This window comes from Lipomyces arxii (genome assembly GCF_038497795.1).
Source record: "Lipomyces arxii strain Phaff 12-163 unplaced genomic scaffold V1512scaffold_9, whole genome shotgun sequence".
Classification (NCBI taxonomy): domain Eukaryota; kingdom Fungi; phylum Ascomycota; class Lipomycetes; order Lipomycetales; family Lipomycetaceae; genus Lipomyces; species Lipomyces arxii.
This window is the reverse complement of record NW_027117708.1, coordinates 294128-306486: the sequence shown is the minus strand read 5'-3', so window position 1 is coordinate 306486 and position 12359 is coordinate 294128. Positions and strand designations below refer to the sequence as shown.

The window sequence follows — 12359 nt, the reverse complement described above, 5'->3', positions numbered from 1 at the left end:
CGACAAATGGCCGACGAAGAGTGACGAGATAGTCTAGTTTACATAAACAGTATGAATAGCGTTCTATCTTGTATTGTTAAATCAGCCTGACTGTTTCTTTGAGAGAGCGCAGTCATTCAGATATTGACATTCTATTTCATGGGTGACTTATATATGACTTCATGTTGTTGACTTATTTCAAGCGTTGAGTTGAAATCACTAGGAGTTACTCTCAGCTCTAGTCTGTGTATTAATTACAGCACGGAATATGCTCATGTGCTTGAGCAATGCAGACTGATAGTATCGAAGGTGTGAGTAGTTTTTATAGTTACGCGTTTTGTGTTACGGTCTAGTGATGCTCCTTATATAAGTAAGTACAATTCTACGCTCGTTCACAGCTAGTTTATACCCATCTTCTATGTGCTCGCATCTTCCGGGATGAAAGAAGGAGTCTGTCACTTGTAATGGCACTTCTAGAACATCGAATTAAGGTTTAAATGTTTTACTAAAGTTTGAGCTTAATCCATGCATTTCGGCTTCCGCCGAGCCTGCATAATCTATTCTAATCGTCAACGCTGGAATGGCACAAGCTTTCTTCAAATGTTCAAAGGATTTGGGGAAGACCGGTTCTGTTTATACGGACTGGTGTTGACTTATATTGTGGTAGCAAATGAGCATGTCAGACCCGTCATATCTTGCTACTAGCGCAGGTAGCAGTTTTAGTGCATCGATTGTGAATTACGAGCCGGCCGCGTATAATGCTGACGACACTGCGAAGTTGCTTCCTGATGCAAAGAAAGATGGTTTGCCGCGGAATAGCAGTTATGACTCCATTGTGCGGCGGAAGTCAGAATGTGTAGACGACTCTGACCGGACTTCGCTACTTCAACAGAGCGCGGTGGCAGACGACGACTTGGTTGCGACTATTATCGACATAGATTTGAGTCATGAGGATGTGATTCGATGGAAGTTAGATCTGCGGTTGCTTCCAGCGTTGAGTGTCATGTACTTATTTAAGTAAGCAGACTCGAGACTGCCATGTATCAATACTAATTACAGTTCTCTCGACAAGAGCAATCTTGGTAATGCAAAGACCGACGGAATAGATATAGATCTTGGGTTTGCAGGAAATCAGTATAATTTGTTACTATCGACGTTCTACATTCCATATGTCATTGGCGCGCTGCCTTTGACCCTCCTGGGTAAGAAGTACGGTGTCACGCGTGTCCTTCCGGGCCTGATGTTTGGGTTTGGTGCAATGTCTCTCGCGTCAGCTGGCTGCCAGAACTGGGCCAGTCTGATGGCGACCCGTACATTTCTGGGTCTATTTGAGTCTGCGTTCTTCCCGCTGGTGGTTTACTACCTCACAACGTTTTACCGGCGCGGAGAGCTGGCACGACGGCTTGCAATTTTTTACGCCGCCTCGAACATGGCTTCTGCGTTTTCTGGAATGTTGTCGTTTGGCGTGTTTCAGATCCAGAACTCTGTTCTAGCCGGATGGAGGTGGCTCTTCATAATCGAAGGGCTCTGCACCATGCTGGGCGCGGTCTTGGCCGGTTTCCTGCTCCCCCATGACGTCTTGACGGCATCGTTTTTGACTCCTGAAGAACGCTCGCTTGCATTTCTCCGAGTTCAAAATGATTCTTCAGCGGTCATCAGTGGACAGTTAAAGATGAGAGATGCAATCAAAGTGTTTCGTCATCCAGTGACCTGGGGCTGGCTTGTTTTGGAAGTATGTCTCGGCGTGCCACTACAATCTGTGACTTTATTTCTGCCGCAGATTGTCGAGAGGCTGGGATACTCTACGATCAAGACTAATTTGTACACCGTTGCCCCGAACGAGGTAGGGGCTGTAGTTTTGTTGATTTTGGCATATGCTTCCGACAAGTACAGACTTCGATCACCGTTCATTGCGCTGGGATTTTTACTCCCGGTCGTTGGGTTTGTCGTGTCACTCTCAATTACGGACGTGTCGGCCAACATAACCGGCGCGTACGTGGCGTGCTTTTTAATGACTTCTGGGATCGCGGTGCCGTCCGTACTGCTGTCGACCTGGTTCTCAAACAACATTCCGTCCGAAGACCAACGCGCAGTCATGACCGGCGTCGGTGTGCCGCTCGCAAACTTGATGGGCCTGGTGTCATCCAACATTTTTCGGGAGCAGGATAAACCGCAATACACGCTTGCGCTTGTAGTCACGGCCGGGTTTGGCGTGGTCGGGTTCGCGGTGAGTATCGGTCTTGGACTGTGGATGCGGTACGACAATTTCATACGAGACAAGAAGCAGAACTCATGGATTCGTGGGGAAGTGTCTACGATTGCGCTGAGCGAGGGACCAAGCCATCCCGGATTCAGATGGTTTATATAATATGCAGTATCATTCACCTAATGCCCCATAAGCATATGCAAGCTTGTAGTCTGTAATCCGGATGCTCTATAGCAATACGCCGTCGAGATTTTATGCACCAATAACAGTACGCCACTAAATACCATTTAGGATACTATGCGCTGTCTAGCTGAGTTAGTGTACTGTGCAATTGTAATGTCAATATAGGCTCCTACTTTCGTTTCTTTGTGCTCGAGTCGCTCGAGGGACTGGTTTCGTCAATGTCCATTGGATCAGTCATGTTGTCGTCCAGAGGCATTTGAGAAAAATTGTCCTTATTTGGCGCCATCAACTGCTTGTTTATCCTGTCCACTACCCGATTATACTCCTGCACGTCCTTGCTCTCCCTGAGCGCAGTCTCACGCACCTTCTTCGCTTCAGAGTTAAGGTCGGCAACAGTGGCCAGGCACCGCTCTGCCCAGACGTCGATAACGGATTTGAGCCGTAACAAATGGTCTTTGTCCGCGACGTCTCTGCCGGTAATGACTGCGGACACGGTTACCAGTTCGGCCTTCGTGTCTAAAGTTGCGGTGATCAGGTTTGAGTAGATGCAGGACACGACGAGGGAGGAGAGTGCTTTGTTGTTTGGCAGAGATAGTTCTGAAAGTAAAGCAGAATAAGATAGAGTGTGTGATTTGCTGGCTAGAGAGACCAAAGACAGTTGCTTGAGTTTTGTAGCTTGTTGATCAGATAGAGGTGGTAGGGAAGCTTGGTTCGATGTATAGTCAGACCATGTTCCTGACGCAAACAGTTTCAGCAGTTTCAGGTACGACTGAGACTGTTCTGTAGCTTGCAAATGCTGTATCAATGATGGAACGTGTAGTAAATATGAGAATGTGAAGAGATCAGGTGCAGCAGTTACGCGGGTGACGAAGTCTATGGCTGCAGACGTGGAATTGACAGATGGAAGAAGAGAGAAGAGTGGGTGTTGCATGTTTAGTGTGAGGATTATCAATTGATCAGTATGGTCTTCATTCAGTCACCCAAATGCCCACTCGATAAGTGACGTCGTAGTATTTAACTGCATAGTTTGGGACATGGAGAACGGCCCTAACCCTGATAAATATCTTAAATCACGATAATTCGATTGCAAACGAACAGCGTCGAGATTTGTTTGGATTTATAGTGCTTTGTTTATAATAAACAAGAACTGTTCAGAACTATTGTGTGATTGCGTTATAGTGTGCTGTGTATTAGTTGTCCATAATAACTAAGTGGAGCAGTAATCAGGATAAAAATGCGTGCTGCAATGATTTTGATGAAACGGTCGGCATGGAAGGGTTTGTACATTGTTATGGTTTTAAAAGGCTATCGCTTATACAAGAACAGGACCCCATATTGTTCCATTGCCAATAGGAGCAGCAAAGAAAGATGGAAGTCCAATTCAGACTCAAGCGCGAGCATGCACAATTCTGCCTTCATTTGTTGGACTCACGTTCCAAGTTCATAACGGGATGGAGTTTTATTCGTTTAAAATTACTGAAGAGATGGTTGGATTCAAATTAGGTGAGTTTGTGCCTACGAGAAAGAGATTTTCGTATAAAAGTATGGACAAATAGAGGGTATCTAGAGGGTATGGTGTTGATTTTGTATATAATACTTTGTACTGTGTATATTATGAGTATGACGATATAGTTGTCCTGTGTAGACTACGTAGACTACTAGACCTTACATAGTAGACTACTATGTAGACTACTATGTAGACTACTATGTAGTACATGTAAAATAGAAGACGTATATGGTACGCATCACAATGTGATCTGTGACTTGTGATCTACCCGAGGAGAGTAATCCGTTCGAAGCGGCCTCTCGTTGGACTCTTCCACTCAAAACATCGTTTAGTCAACAACAATCAAAAATACTCAATTTATTGTTTGGTTCTTGACTGTGTTAATCAGCGAATCATGTCGCATATTACGTCTCCGGCCGTTGTCATGGGTATGTTATCGTGCTTCGTTTCTGTTATATAAGCAACAGCATTATGTCGTCTTTTATATCATTATCAGAATACTAACAGTTGTTTAGACAAGTATGTGGTCATTGAATTCTACTGAAAATTGATGGGTCTTATCTTATCAATTCAATTGCATCTGTTGAAACGTCCAATCATGCTAATTTCAATTACAGCGGCACAGGTCTGACGAAGCTCGGGTTTGCTGGTAATGATTCCCCATCATTCATCTTCCCGACCGTAATCGCGACACGGGAGTCTGGCGGATCTGGCTCAGGTCGTCCTCCACCACCGTCAAAGCCTTCGTATTTGGCAAACTCAAACAGCAATTCCGGAAGCAACCTGGCCTCGAAGCGGGGAACAGAAGATCTTGACTTTTTCATTGGTGACGAGGCCCTTAGTGCTGCTAGTGGTCCTGGTACGTTAAATTCTGTGCAAACTATTATAGTGTGAAACTAATCATTTAGGGTACGGATTGAACTATCCCATTCGTCATGGTCAAATTGATAACTGGGACCATATGGAACGTTTCTGGGAAAACTCCATCTTCAAGTACCTCAGATGCGAGCCTGAAGATCATTATTTTTTACTGACCGAGCCCCCGCTCAATCCTCCTGAGAACCGTGAGTTGACTGCCGAGATCATGTTTGAGTCGTTCAACTGCGCTGGTCTGTACATAGCGGTGCAGGCAGTGCTCGCGCTGGCGGCGTCATGGACGTCAAGCAAGGTCCAGGACAGATCGCTGACTGGTACTGTTATTGACAGTGGTGACGGTGTGACTCACGTCATCCCAGTCGCTGAAGGTTATGTTATCGGTTCGGCCATCAAGAACATCCCGATTGCTGGTCGTGATATTACGTATTTTGTCCAGAGCTTGCTCAGAGACCGAGGTGAGGCCGACACTAGTCTCCGAACTGCCGAGAAGATCAAAGAGGTAGTTTTGATTGCGAACGTGGTCATAAATTATTGTTAACCGGTCCATAGGAGTTCTGTTATGTTTGCCCTGATATTGTCAAGGAGTTCAACAGATTCGACAGAGAACCAGAACGGTTCCAGAAGTACATTGTTGACCAAGGTTTGGGCCGCAAGATCAACGTCGACGTCGGATTCGAGCGTTTCCTTGCTCCCGAGATCTTCTTCAACCCTGAGATTGCCAGTTCGGACTTCTTGACCCCGCTACCCGAAGTCGTCGACACGGTCATCCAAAGCAGTCCTATCGATGTCAGACGTGGACTGTATAAAAACATCGTTCTTTCCGGTGGCTCGACTATGTTCCGCGACTTTGGCCGCCGTCTTCAGCGCGACATCAAGCACCTGGTCGACGCCCGTATCCACCGAAGTGAGGAGTCCAGCGGTGCCAGATCCGGTGGGCTTGATGTCCAGGTCATCAGTCACAAGAAGCAGAGAAATGCGGTTTGGTTTGGGGGATCGCTACTCGCGCAGACTGTAGGCTTACAACTTATATGTACTAAGGACTACGCTAACAATTTCAGGCTGAATTCCAGAGTTACTGCCATACCAAACGGGATTATGATGAGTACGGTCCAGGAATTGTTCGTCAATTCTCGCTGTTCAATGTGCCTTAAATTAGAGTGTAGAGAGTGTGTTATATGGACTAAAGGAAGTGTTCGAATTGATTATATCTATGTACCGCAACCGTGTCGCACTTAACCCTGCTGCTGGCTCTGCATTTGCTATACGATGTCAGTATAAAGTAGTGTAGTATAAACCAGACGGCATACAGTGCCAATGACCTTGATGGTCTGAAAGAACTTTCCGACGCATCTGTCGACACAGTTAGACTCGCCCTTGTTGAGGTCACCTTCAGAGTAGTACGCAGGCACGCATTTCTCAAAGCACACCGACGACGCCCTCAATACGTTAAGTCTTTAGTGATCATCACATACTCGCATGTACTCACTTTTCCTTCATTTGCTGAATCATGAGCATCTCGCCCTTGACGCTGTTGATTTTGTTTTCATCGTAACTCGAGTCTGAAGGTGCTCCCATTCCAAAGAACGACATTTTGTGCTGATTTAAATTGAAATTTAACGAGAAGTTGAATTCCGAGTTTCTGTCGGGAACAAATTCTTGAAAGGCCGGAAATTTTTGGTGTTTTGAGCCGCATGATTTTTGTGCTCGTTCAACAAGGCGGTAAAAGATCAAGAAAGCCTTTGATTGGCACAAGGGCGACGAGGAGAAGGATAAGGATTGTGTGTGGCTGCTTGTAGTGAGTAACTGTTTACTGTTTATTACTGTGTTCAAATGATGAGATCATGTTCATGGTGAAATGGACAATTTAAGAGTCTAAACTGTGCCTAATCAAAACATGAAATTGACCAAATTCTAATCTTCTCTCTGATGAAACTCGAGCGCTCATGACTAACTATGTCAGGGTCGCAATGGCGTCGCGAATCTTATTTAAACGAGTCCATAGGCTAACGCAATCGGCCCGCTGCCGGATTCAGGCCAGGTCACTCCAGACGGTTCAAAGTGGCGAGGACGATTTCAAAGGCAGACTCAAGTCCATGCTTGCGTCTGACGTCGAGATGTATCCTGTTATTTTACGCTCGGACACGTACGCAAGGATATCTGAAATCAGACACAAATATGACACCGTGTCGGCCGAGCAGCTTGCGGCACAAGACAGCATCGTGACGACAATCAGAGGCAGGATCCACACGATCAGGGCGCAGGGGAACAGATTGCTGTTTATTGACGTCGTGCAGGAAGACGTCAAGCTGCAGGCGGTCTATAGGCTGAACTCGATCGACGGCATGAACGAGCAGACGTTTAGAGAATCATGCCAATGGCTGCGTCGCGGCGACTTCATCTGTATGTTACTTGCGTGGAGGTCACAGATTGAGAGTAACAAGTCTTAGCAATAACAGGCACGTTGACGCGCACACGCGCAGGCGAGCTCTCGGTCCGGGCTACAACAAAACTAACACTACTTGCCCCCTGTCTGCACCCAATCCCATTCAACCTGTCGAACGAGCAAACGCTGTCCCACCATCGCACGGTCGATTTGCTTATCCACAAACACGCTCGTGACACGATCCGGGCCCGCGCGTTCGTGCTGAACCACATCCGCGCGTTTTTAACCTCCCGTGACTTTCTCGAAGTACACACCCCGGTCCTGTCCGACGTCGCTGGCGGTGCGGCCGCGCGGCCGTTCATCACCCACGCGACCGCACCCGGCGCGTCGGCATCATCTGCTGTCCCGCTCGAACTCAGGATCGCGCCGGAACTGTGGCTCAAACGATTGATCATCTCTGGGTTCGACAAGGTGTTTGAAATTGGCCAGGTGTTTCGAAACGAAGGCATCGACGCGACGCATAACCCCGAGTTCACAACGTGCGAATTCTACCAGGCGTTTGCGGGGCTGGACGATTTGATTGACTTGACTGAAGAATTACTTTCGGGACTAGTCCAGACTGCCATTGCGAATGTCCCAATTATAAAACAAAACCTCGAGTCAAACGCACTTAGTTTCGACAAACCGTTCGTCAAAATCGACTTCATCTCAACCTTACAGCAAAAACTCGGATTCGATCTACCGGACTACGTCCTCTCATCGAACGAACACGACAAGGTCCGAGCAGAGTCATACCTGACCGACCTCCTGACCTCATCTAACATCCCGCTCCCCAAACCAGCGACCGTGTCTCGTCTGCTCGACAAGTTATGCGACCACTTCATCGGCCCGATCCTCGACTCTGCAACTACACCTGTCTTCTTGATGAACTTCCCCGAAATTTTGTCGCCGCTGTCCAAATCTGCACCGCCCGCGTCCGGACGGAGTTACAGGCTCGCCCGCCGGTTCGAACTCTACGTTAACGGCAAAGAATTAGTCAACGCGTACGAAGAAGAAAATTCTCCGTTTGCTCAGCGCCGGAAATTCAGTCTCCAGGCTGCAGACCGCGTGGCCGATGCGGAAATCTACGCCACAGACGATGGGTACTTGTCAAGCATGGAATGGGGGTTGCCCCCGACAGGAGGCTGGGGGATCGGTATTGACCGGCTGGTCATGCTATTGACCGGCGCCGAACGGATAAGCGACGTCTTGAGTTTTGGTGGCATCAAAGGTGTCATCAAGCAGGAATAGTGTATATAGGCATCAAGTTATATCAAAAGTGCCATTGAGGATAACAGTGTGCATAGGTGTATGGCATCAAAATTTTGTATTTTTTTTATATACAACCACTCATGTTTTTTTTACAAAACTCAGTCAGACAAAATTAAGCGTATATACAACCTCTACCACGTCCCGGTCCCGTTCCCGTTCCCGTTCCGCGCCCCTTGCCCATTCCCACCACTACTGCCATTACTCTCATTCTTCAAATCCCACGGGAACCGACTGTTCCGCCGGCCAAACACAGGCGACCCAAACAAATTGCCCATCCCAGTACTAAACGAGTTTGTCGTCGTCGTAGTCGTAGTAGTCGACGTCGACGGCGGCGTGCTCACGGATACCCGTGTCGGGCTTTCCGGGCTTGTTACGACAGGCGAGTCAAAACTGCCAGAGAAACTTGACCGCCTTGTTCCGATCGGCGCCTGGACTGTCTCTCTCAGCGACACGGTCGGTCCTGGACCTGGACGTGAGGTCGAGTTACGCTTGGTCGAGAACGAAAACAAGTTTGCGAACCGCCTGCCAGGCGTGCGCGGCTCGTCCGGGTTTAAAAACTCATCCGCGTCCGACGCCAGCGCGGAACTGGTGTCGCTGTTCTCAAAACTCTCCTTCTTGCGACCAATGTTGCCGATCGACGACAGCCCAGACACGCCGCTGAACAGCAACCGCCGACTGGGCGAGCGCTTCATCAGACTGAACCCGCTCGACGTGCTGCTGGTGGTCGAGTTGCGTCTGATTTCGTCGTCGGACTCGGACGCGGCACTCATTACCAAATTCAGCGGTGTCAGCGGCTTGTCCATCAACGGCGAGTCCGAGATCGAGCCGGATGACGACATGTTGTTAAGTTTGAGGCCCGAGCCGACCGCGAAGTAAGCCGGCATGCTGCCGTTGGTGAAGCTGGACTGCGGCGTGCTGGTCGTCGACAGCGCGGCCAGAGGCGAGTACGGTCTCGAGATGGGCTGGTGCGAAAATGATTGCGGCGATGGCGGACCGGACGAAGACAGTAGAAGTGACTGTCCTGGAGTCAACGGCTGGCCAGACAGCGACGGTAGAAACAAAGAGCTTGAGTCCATCGACAGCTCAGACTGCTGAGTCTTGGACCGCGTCCGTGCAGTGTCGTCTAGCTCAGCGTCTGACAAGTTTTGCGGCAAGTCGTCGGTGACAAACAAGTTTGACGGCAGCAGCATGTTGACTGACGGACTGATTGGTCCGCCGTTGCTAAGCAAATCGTCAACGGACGCGTTGTCGAGCGGCTGCGGAAACAAATCGACCAGCGACGGCGTGTTTGTAGACGAAAATGGATTTAGAGGTAAAGAAGACGACGAGCTATTGTTGAGCGATCCGTCGAACTGGGCGAAAGTGGAATGCAGCGAAGGAAACTGCAGATTATTAAATGTGGAAGCATCGGGAAAGCGAGAGTCGTGAAGTGGATAAGAATTAATTGGCGAAGACACGTTTTGCCGAGTCTTGTTGCGGGCCCTGTTGCGCCGCTTGGCGGACTTGGTCGCCTCGACCGGAGAAATGCTGCCCTGCATCGACATGCTGGCGTACGTCTCTTGTGCCTTGCCGAACTTTTCCTTTGCGTCGCGAAACTGCTCGAACACGTCAACGTACCGCAGCTCGAGCGACTTCTGCACCTCCTGCCATGACCGCTCAAGCTGTTTGTCCTCGACGTCTTCGGCATGCAGCAGCTTCGTAAACGCGTTCTCACTCGCGTTCCCAAGCTTTGGATCTTTTTCCATCTCGGCTTTTTTAATTTTCGCAATAAGTCCCCTAATTTCGTCCTCAAGTTCCGCAATTTCCTTATGACCTTGATGCAGAATCCTTCGGCTCTCGACTTCACGGACCTTGATATCTTTATTCCGCTTAGCTTTCAGTCGGTCAATCTCTTTCATCCGCTTTTTCGCTGTATCTGCCTCTTGTTCCCATCTTGTGAAGTCAGCTTTGATTTTATCAATGATCTCGATCTTGTGTTTGACTGCCTTGTCGACTTTTGATTTCTGCGCTTCGAGGGTTCGCTTTGATTCCTCTAATGACTTTGACTCGCCTCGCAACTGTGACCTTCCGACGTCTTCCTCCTTTCGTTTCTCGCGCAACGACTGCAGTTCGGTTTGCAACGCGGCCTCGGCAGACGTGTACTCTTCCTCTGCATGCCCATGTTGCTGAATGGTATCGCTGATTTCAGACCGAATTTGTTCTAGTTCTGCAGATAGAGATTCAATGGTGTATGGCTGTGTTGCAGCCACAAATGAGGACGACGTGTCGTTGCGGTCGCGTCTAGACGACGACGAAAGCTGGTCTCTGTTGCCGCGTTTGAACTGTGTATGAACGAGTGAGTCGTGTTTTCGGGACGGACTGGTGTCTGGTAATAAGGCTATAACATGTTAATACACACAAAAGAGAAGAGTAGAAACAGGACATGGAGTACATTTGTCGTGAGAATTATCTGAGATTGGTTGAATATTTGTCAAAACTAGATTTTCAGATTTCCGTCTCGTGCGTAGTCTAATTAAAGGACCAGCTGAAGAGTAGTTATTTGAGTTGACCTTCACTATGTCAGAACAGATCAAACACCACGCGCCTAGAGAGACTACATGTCTAATGATTTAACTCACAGCTAAGACTCGTACGCCGTATACTTGATCAGGATTCAAACCTGTGATTGTGACTGTTGTCTCGCGTTTCTCACTTTCTCCCACTATATAAACATCAGCAAGACCTCGGCCAGGGTCAACATTAAGACGGACCATTCTGTCCATTCATCTGTATTACATGTCTAGCCACACTTGTAGCTCTATCAGGCAACGACCAGTGCAGTGTAACCGCGTCTGCCGTGACTGAATCTAAACAAACATGCGGCGGTGACGGAATATCTATCCCGAGTAACTGAATGAGAGTCGGTATTGGGATTTGCAACAAACGCGTGGCCCGATGTAGCAGCCGGACCAGCGACAAGACTGTAGCCACGAGCGCGAGCAGCATGGGCGTAAAGTCTGTAACGCACTCCGGCAGTACCTTTTACCTTTTTAACAACTATAAAAAAGGTGTTGTCGGTAGAAAAAGGTGGAAAAGCCAGAAAAACAAAAAAATGTGAGTTGAAGAATTGACGATGTGCAATTCTTTTTGACGGAGCCGTGCAGCGTAGTCCATTTAAGGTTAAGATTTAAAGCTTAATTGTTTATTATTGAAACTTTAATGTCGATCATGTAATTTACTAATAATTTAATACTCTTGACGTAAATGCATAAATTTAGTGTGCATTAAAATGTAAACAAAAATTGAACGCCAATCGACTTAACTAGAGCAAAAGAGTCAAATAATTGAAAGAACATAAAGATGAAGAGCATAAGAGTATAAGAGCATTATAGCATTATAGCATTTGTAGTCTGATCAACATAGTGCATCAAGAGCACAGCATACACAAAGTGCCGCACAACATCCCATCAAACAATCATCACCGCCTCCTTTCTGAGGTTGCTGTTGTTGAACGTAGACCGGTCCCCCTTGCGGAGGATAATAACCCTGTTGATTTGGTTGCGGTGGCGGGTAGTATCCTCCTTGTTGTGGATAATACTGTTGAGGCGGCCCATTATAATGAGCTTGACCGTACGCAGGTTGTGGCTGTTGAGGATAATTATTTCCTCCGAACATTCCTCGGTCACTCTGTCCCTCTAACCCTGGAGGAGGACCTGATGGAGGACCGTAACTGTTGTACTCCTATTAACCCGTCAGCTTTCTCACTCTATAATCACTCATTCTAATTGTTTCTTACACCTGCTTTTTGATTATTATATTCTGAAGCAGACATGTTTTCTTTTTTTGTATTTATTTACTTATAAAAACAAAATAAATAAAATGAAAGAAATTTAAAGAATCGTGTGGTGAAATCGATACGATTCGAAACGCCAGTT

General features: G+C 47.6%; 8 protein-coding genes across 8 annotated transcripts; 4 read left to right on the top strand and 4 right to left on the bottom strand.

Annotated features, from left to right (window-relative positions):
• The first annotated feature begins 191 nt into the window (after positions 1-191).
• On the top strand, positions 192-2442 carry V1512DRAFT_169615 (major facilitator superfamily domain-containing protein). The gene is made up of 2 exons (XM_066913115.1): positions 192-996; positions 1039-2442. The coding sequence occupies exons 1-2, from the start codon at positions 650-652 to the stop codon at positions 2345-2347; spliced, it is 1656 nt and encodes a 551-aa protein (XP_066771205.1). The 5' UTR covers positions 192-649; the 3' UTR covers positions 2348-2442.
• On the bottom strand, positions 2055-3358 carry V1512DRAFT_263691 (uncharacterized protein). The gene is made up of 2 exons (XM_066916545.1): positions 2542-3358; positions 2055-2491 (listed from the first exon to the last, which is right to left on the bottom strand). Exons 1-2 carry the CDS (start codon positions 3297-3299, stop codon positions 2473-2475), a joined length of 777 nt encoding a protein of 258 aa, XP_066771204.1. The 5' UTR covers positions 3300-3358; the 3' UTR covers positions 2055-2472.
• An 83-nt stretch (positions 3359-3441) lies between these two features.
• Positions 3442-3997, top strand: V1512DRAFT_226182 (mitochondrial 37S ribosomal protein uS19m). Its single transcript, XM_066913850.1, has 2 exons — positions 3442-3645; positions 3695-3997. The coding sequence occupies exons 1-2, from the start codon at positions 3603-3605 to the stop codon at positions 3922-3924; spliced, it is 273 nt and encodes a 90-aa protein (XP_066771203.1). The 5' UTR covers positions 3442-3602; the 3' UTR covers positions 3925-3997.
• A 188-nt stretch (positions 3998-4185) lies between these two features.
• On the top strand, positions 4186-6031 carry V1512DRAFT_291596 (actin family). The gene is made up of 5 exons (XM_066918258.1): positions 4186-4303; positions 4489-4734; positions 4784-5250; positions 5301-5762; positions 5810-6031. Exons 1-5 carry the CDS (start codon positions 4270-4272, stop codon positions 5900-5902), a joined length of 1302 nt encoding a protein of 433 aa, XP_066771202.1. The 5' UTR covers positions 4186-4269; the 3' UTR covers positions 5903-6031.
• Positions 5873-6485, bottom strand: V1512DRAFT_263685 (Tim10/DDP family zinc finger-domain-containing protein). The gene is made up of 3 exons (XM_066916544.1): positions 6238-6485; positions 6059-6188; positions 5873-6010 (listed from the first exon to the last, which is right to left on the bottom strand). Exons 1-3 carry the CDS (start codon positions 6339-6341, stop codon positions 5984-5986), a joined length of 261 nt encoding a protein of 86 aa, XP_066771201.1. The 5' UTR covers positions 6342-6485; the 3' UTR covers positions 5873-5983.
• Positions 6398-8694, top strand: V1512DRAFT_226176 (uncharacterized protein). Its single transcript, XM_066913849.1, has 3 exons — positions 6398-6546; positions 6712-7151; positions 7199-8694. The coding sequence occupies exons 2-3, from the start codon at positions 6719-6721 to the stop codon at positions 8422-8424; spliced, it is 1659 nt and encodes a 552-aa protein (XP_066771200.1). The 5' UTR covers positions 6398-6546; positions 6712-6718; the 3' UTR covers positions 8425-8694.
• Positions 8484-11522, bottom strand: V1512DRAFT_226172 (uncharacterized protein). The gene is made up of 4 exons (XM_066913848.1): positions 11196-11522; positions 11064-11146; positions 10877-10994; positions 8484-10822 (listed from the first exon to the last, which is right to left on the bottom strand). The coding sequence occupies exons 1-4, from the start codon at positions 11428-11430 to the stop codon at positions 8577-8579; spliced, it is 2682 nt and encodes an 893-aa protein (XP_066771199.1). The 5' UTR covers positions 11431-11522; the 3' UTR covers positions 8484-8576.
• Positions 11523-11610: 88 nt separating this feature from the next.
• V1512DRAFT_263673 (uncharacterized protein) lies at positions 11611-12325 on the bottom strand. Its single transcript, XM_066916543.1, has 2 exons — positions 12221-12325; positions 11611-12165 (listed from the first exon to the last, which is right to left on the bottom strand). The coding sequence occupies exons 1-2, from the start codon at positions 12254-12256 to the stop codon at positions 11839-11841; spliced, it is 363 nt and encodes a 120-aa protein (XP_066771198.1). The 5' UTR covers positions 12257-12325; the 3' UTR covers positions 11611-11838.
• Between the last annotated feature and the right edge of the window lie 34 nt (positions 12326-12359).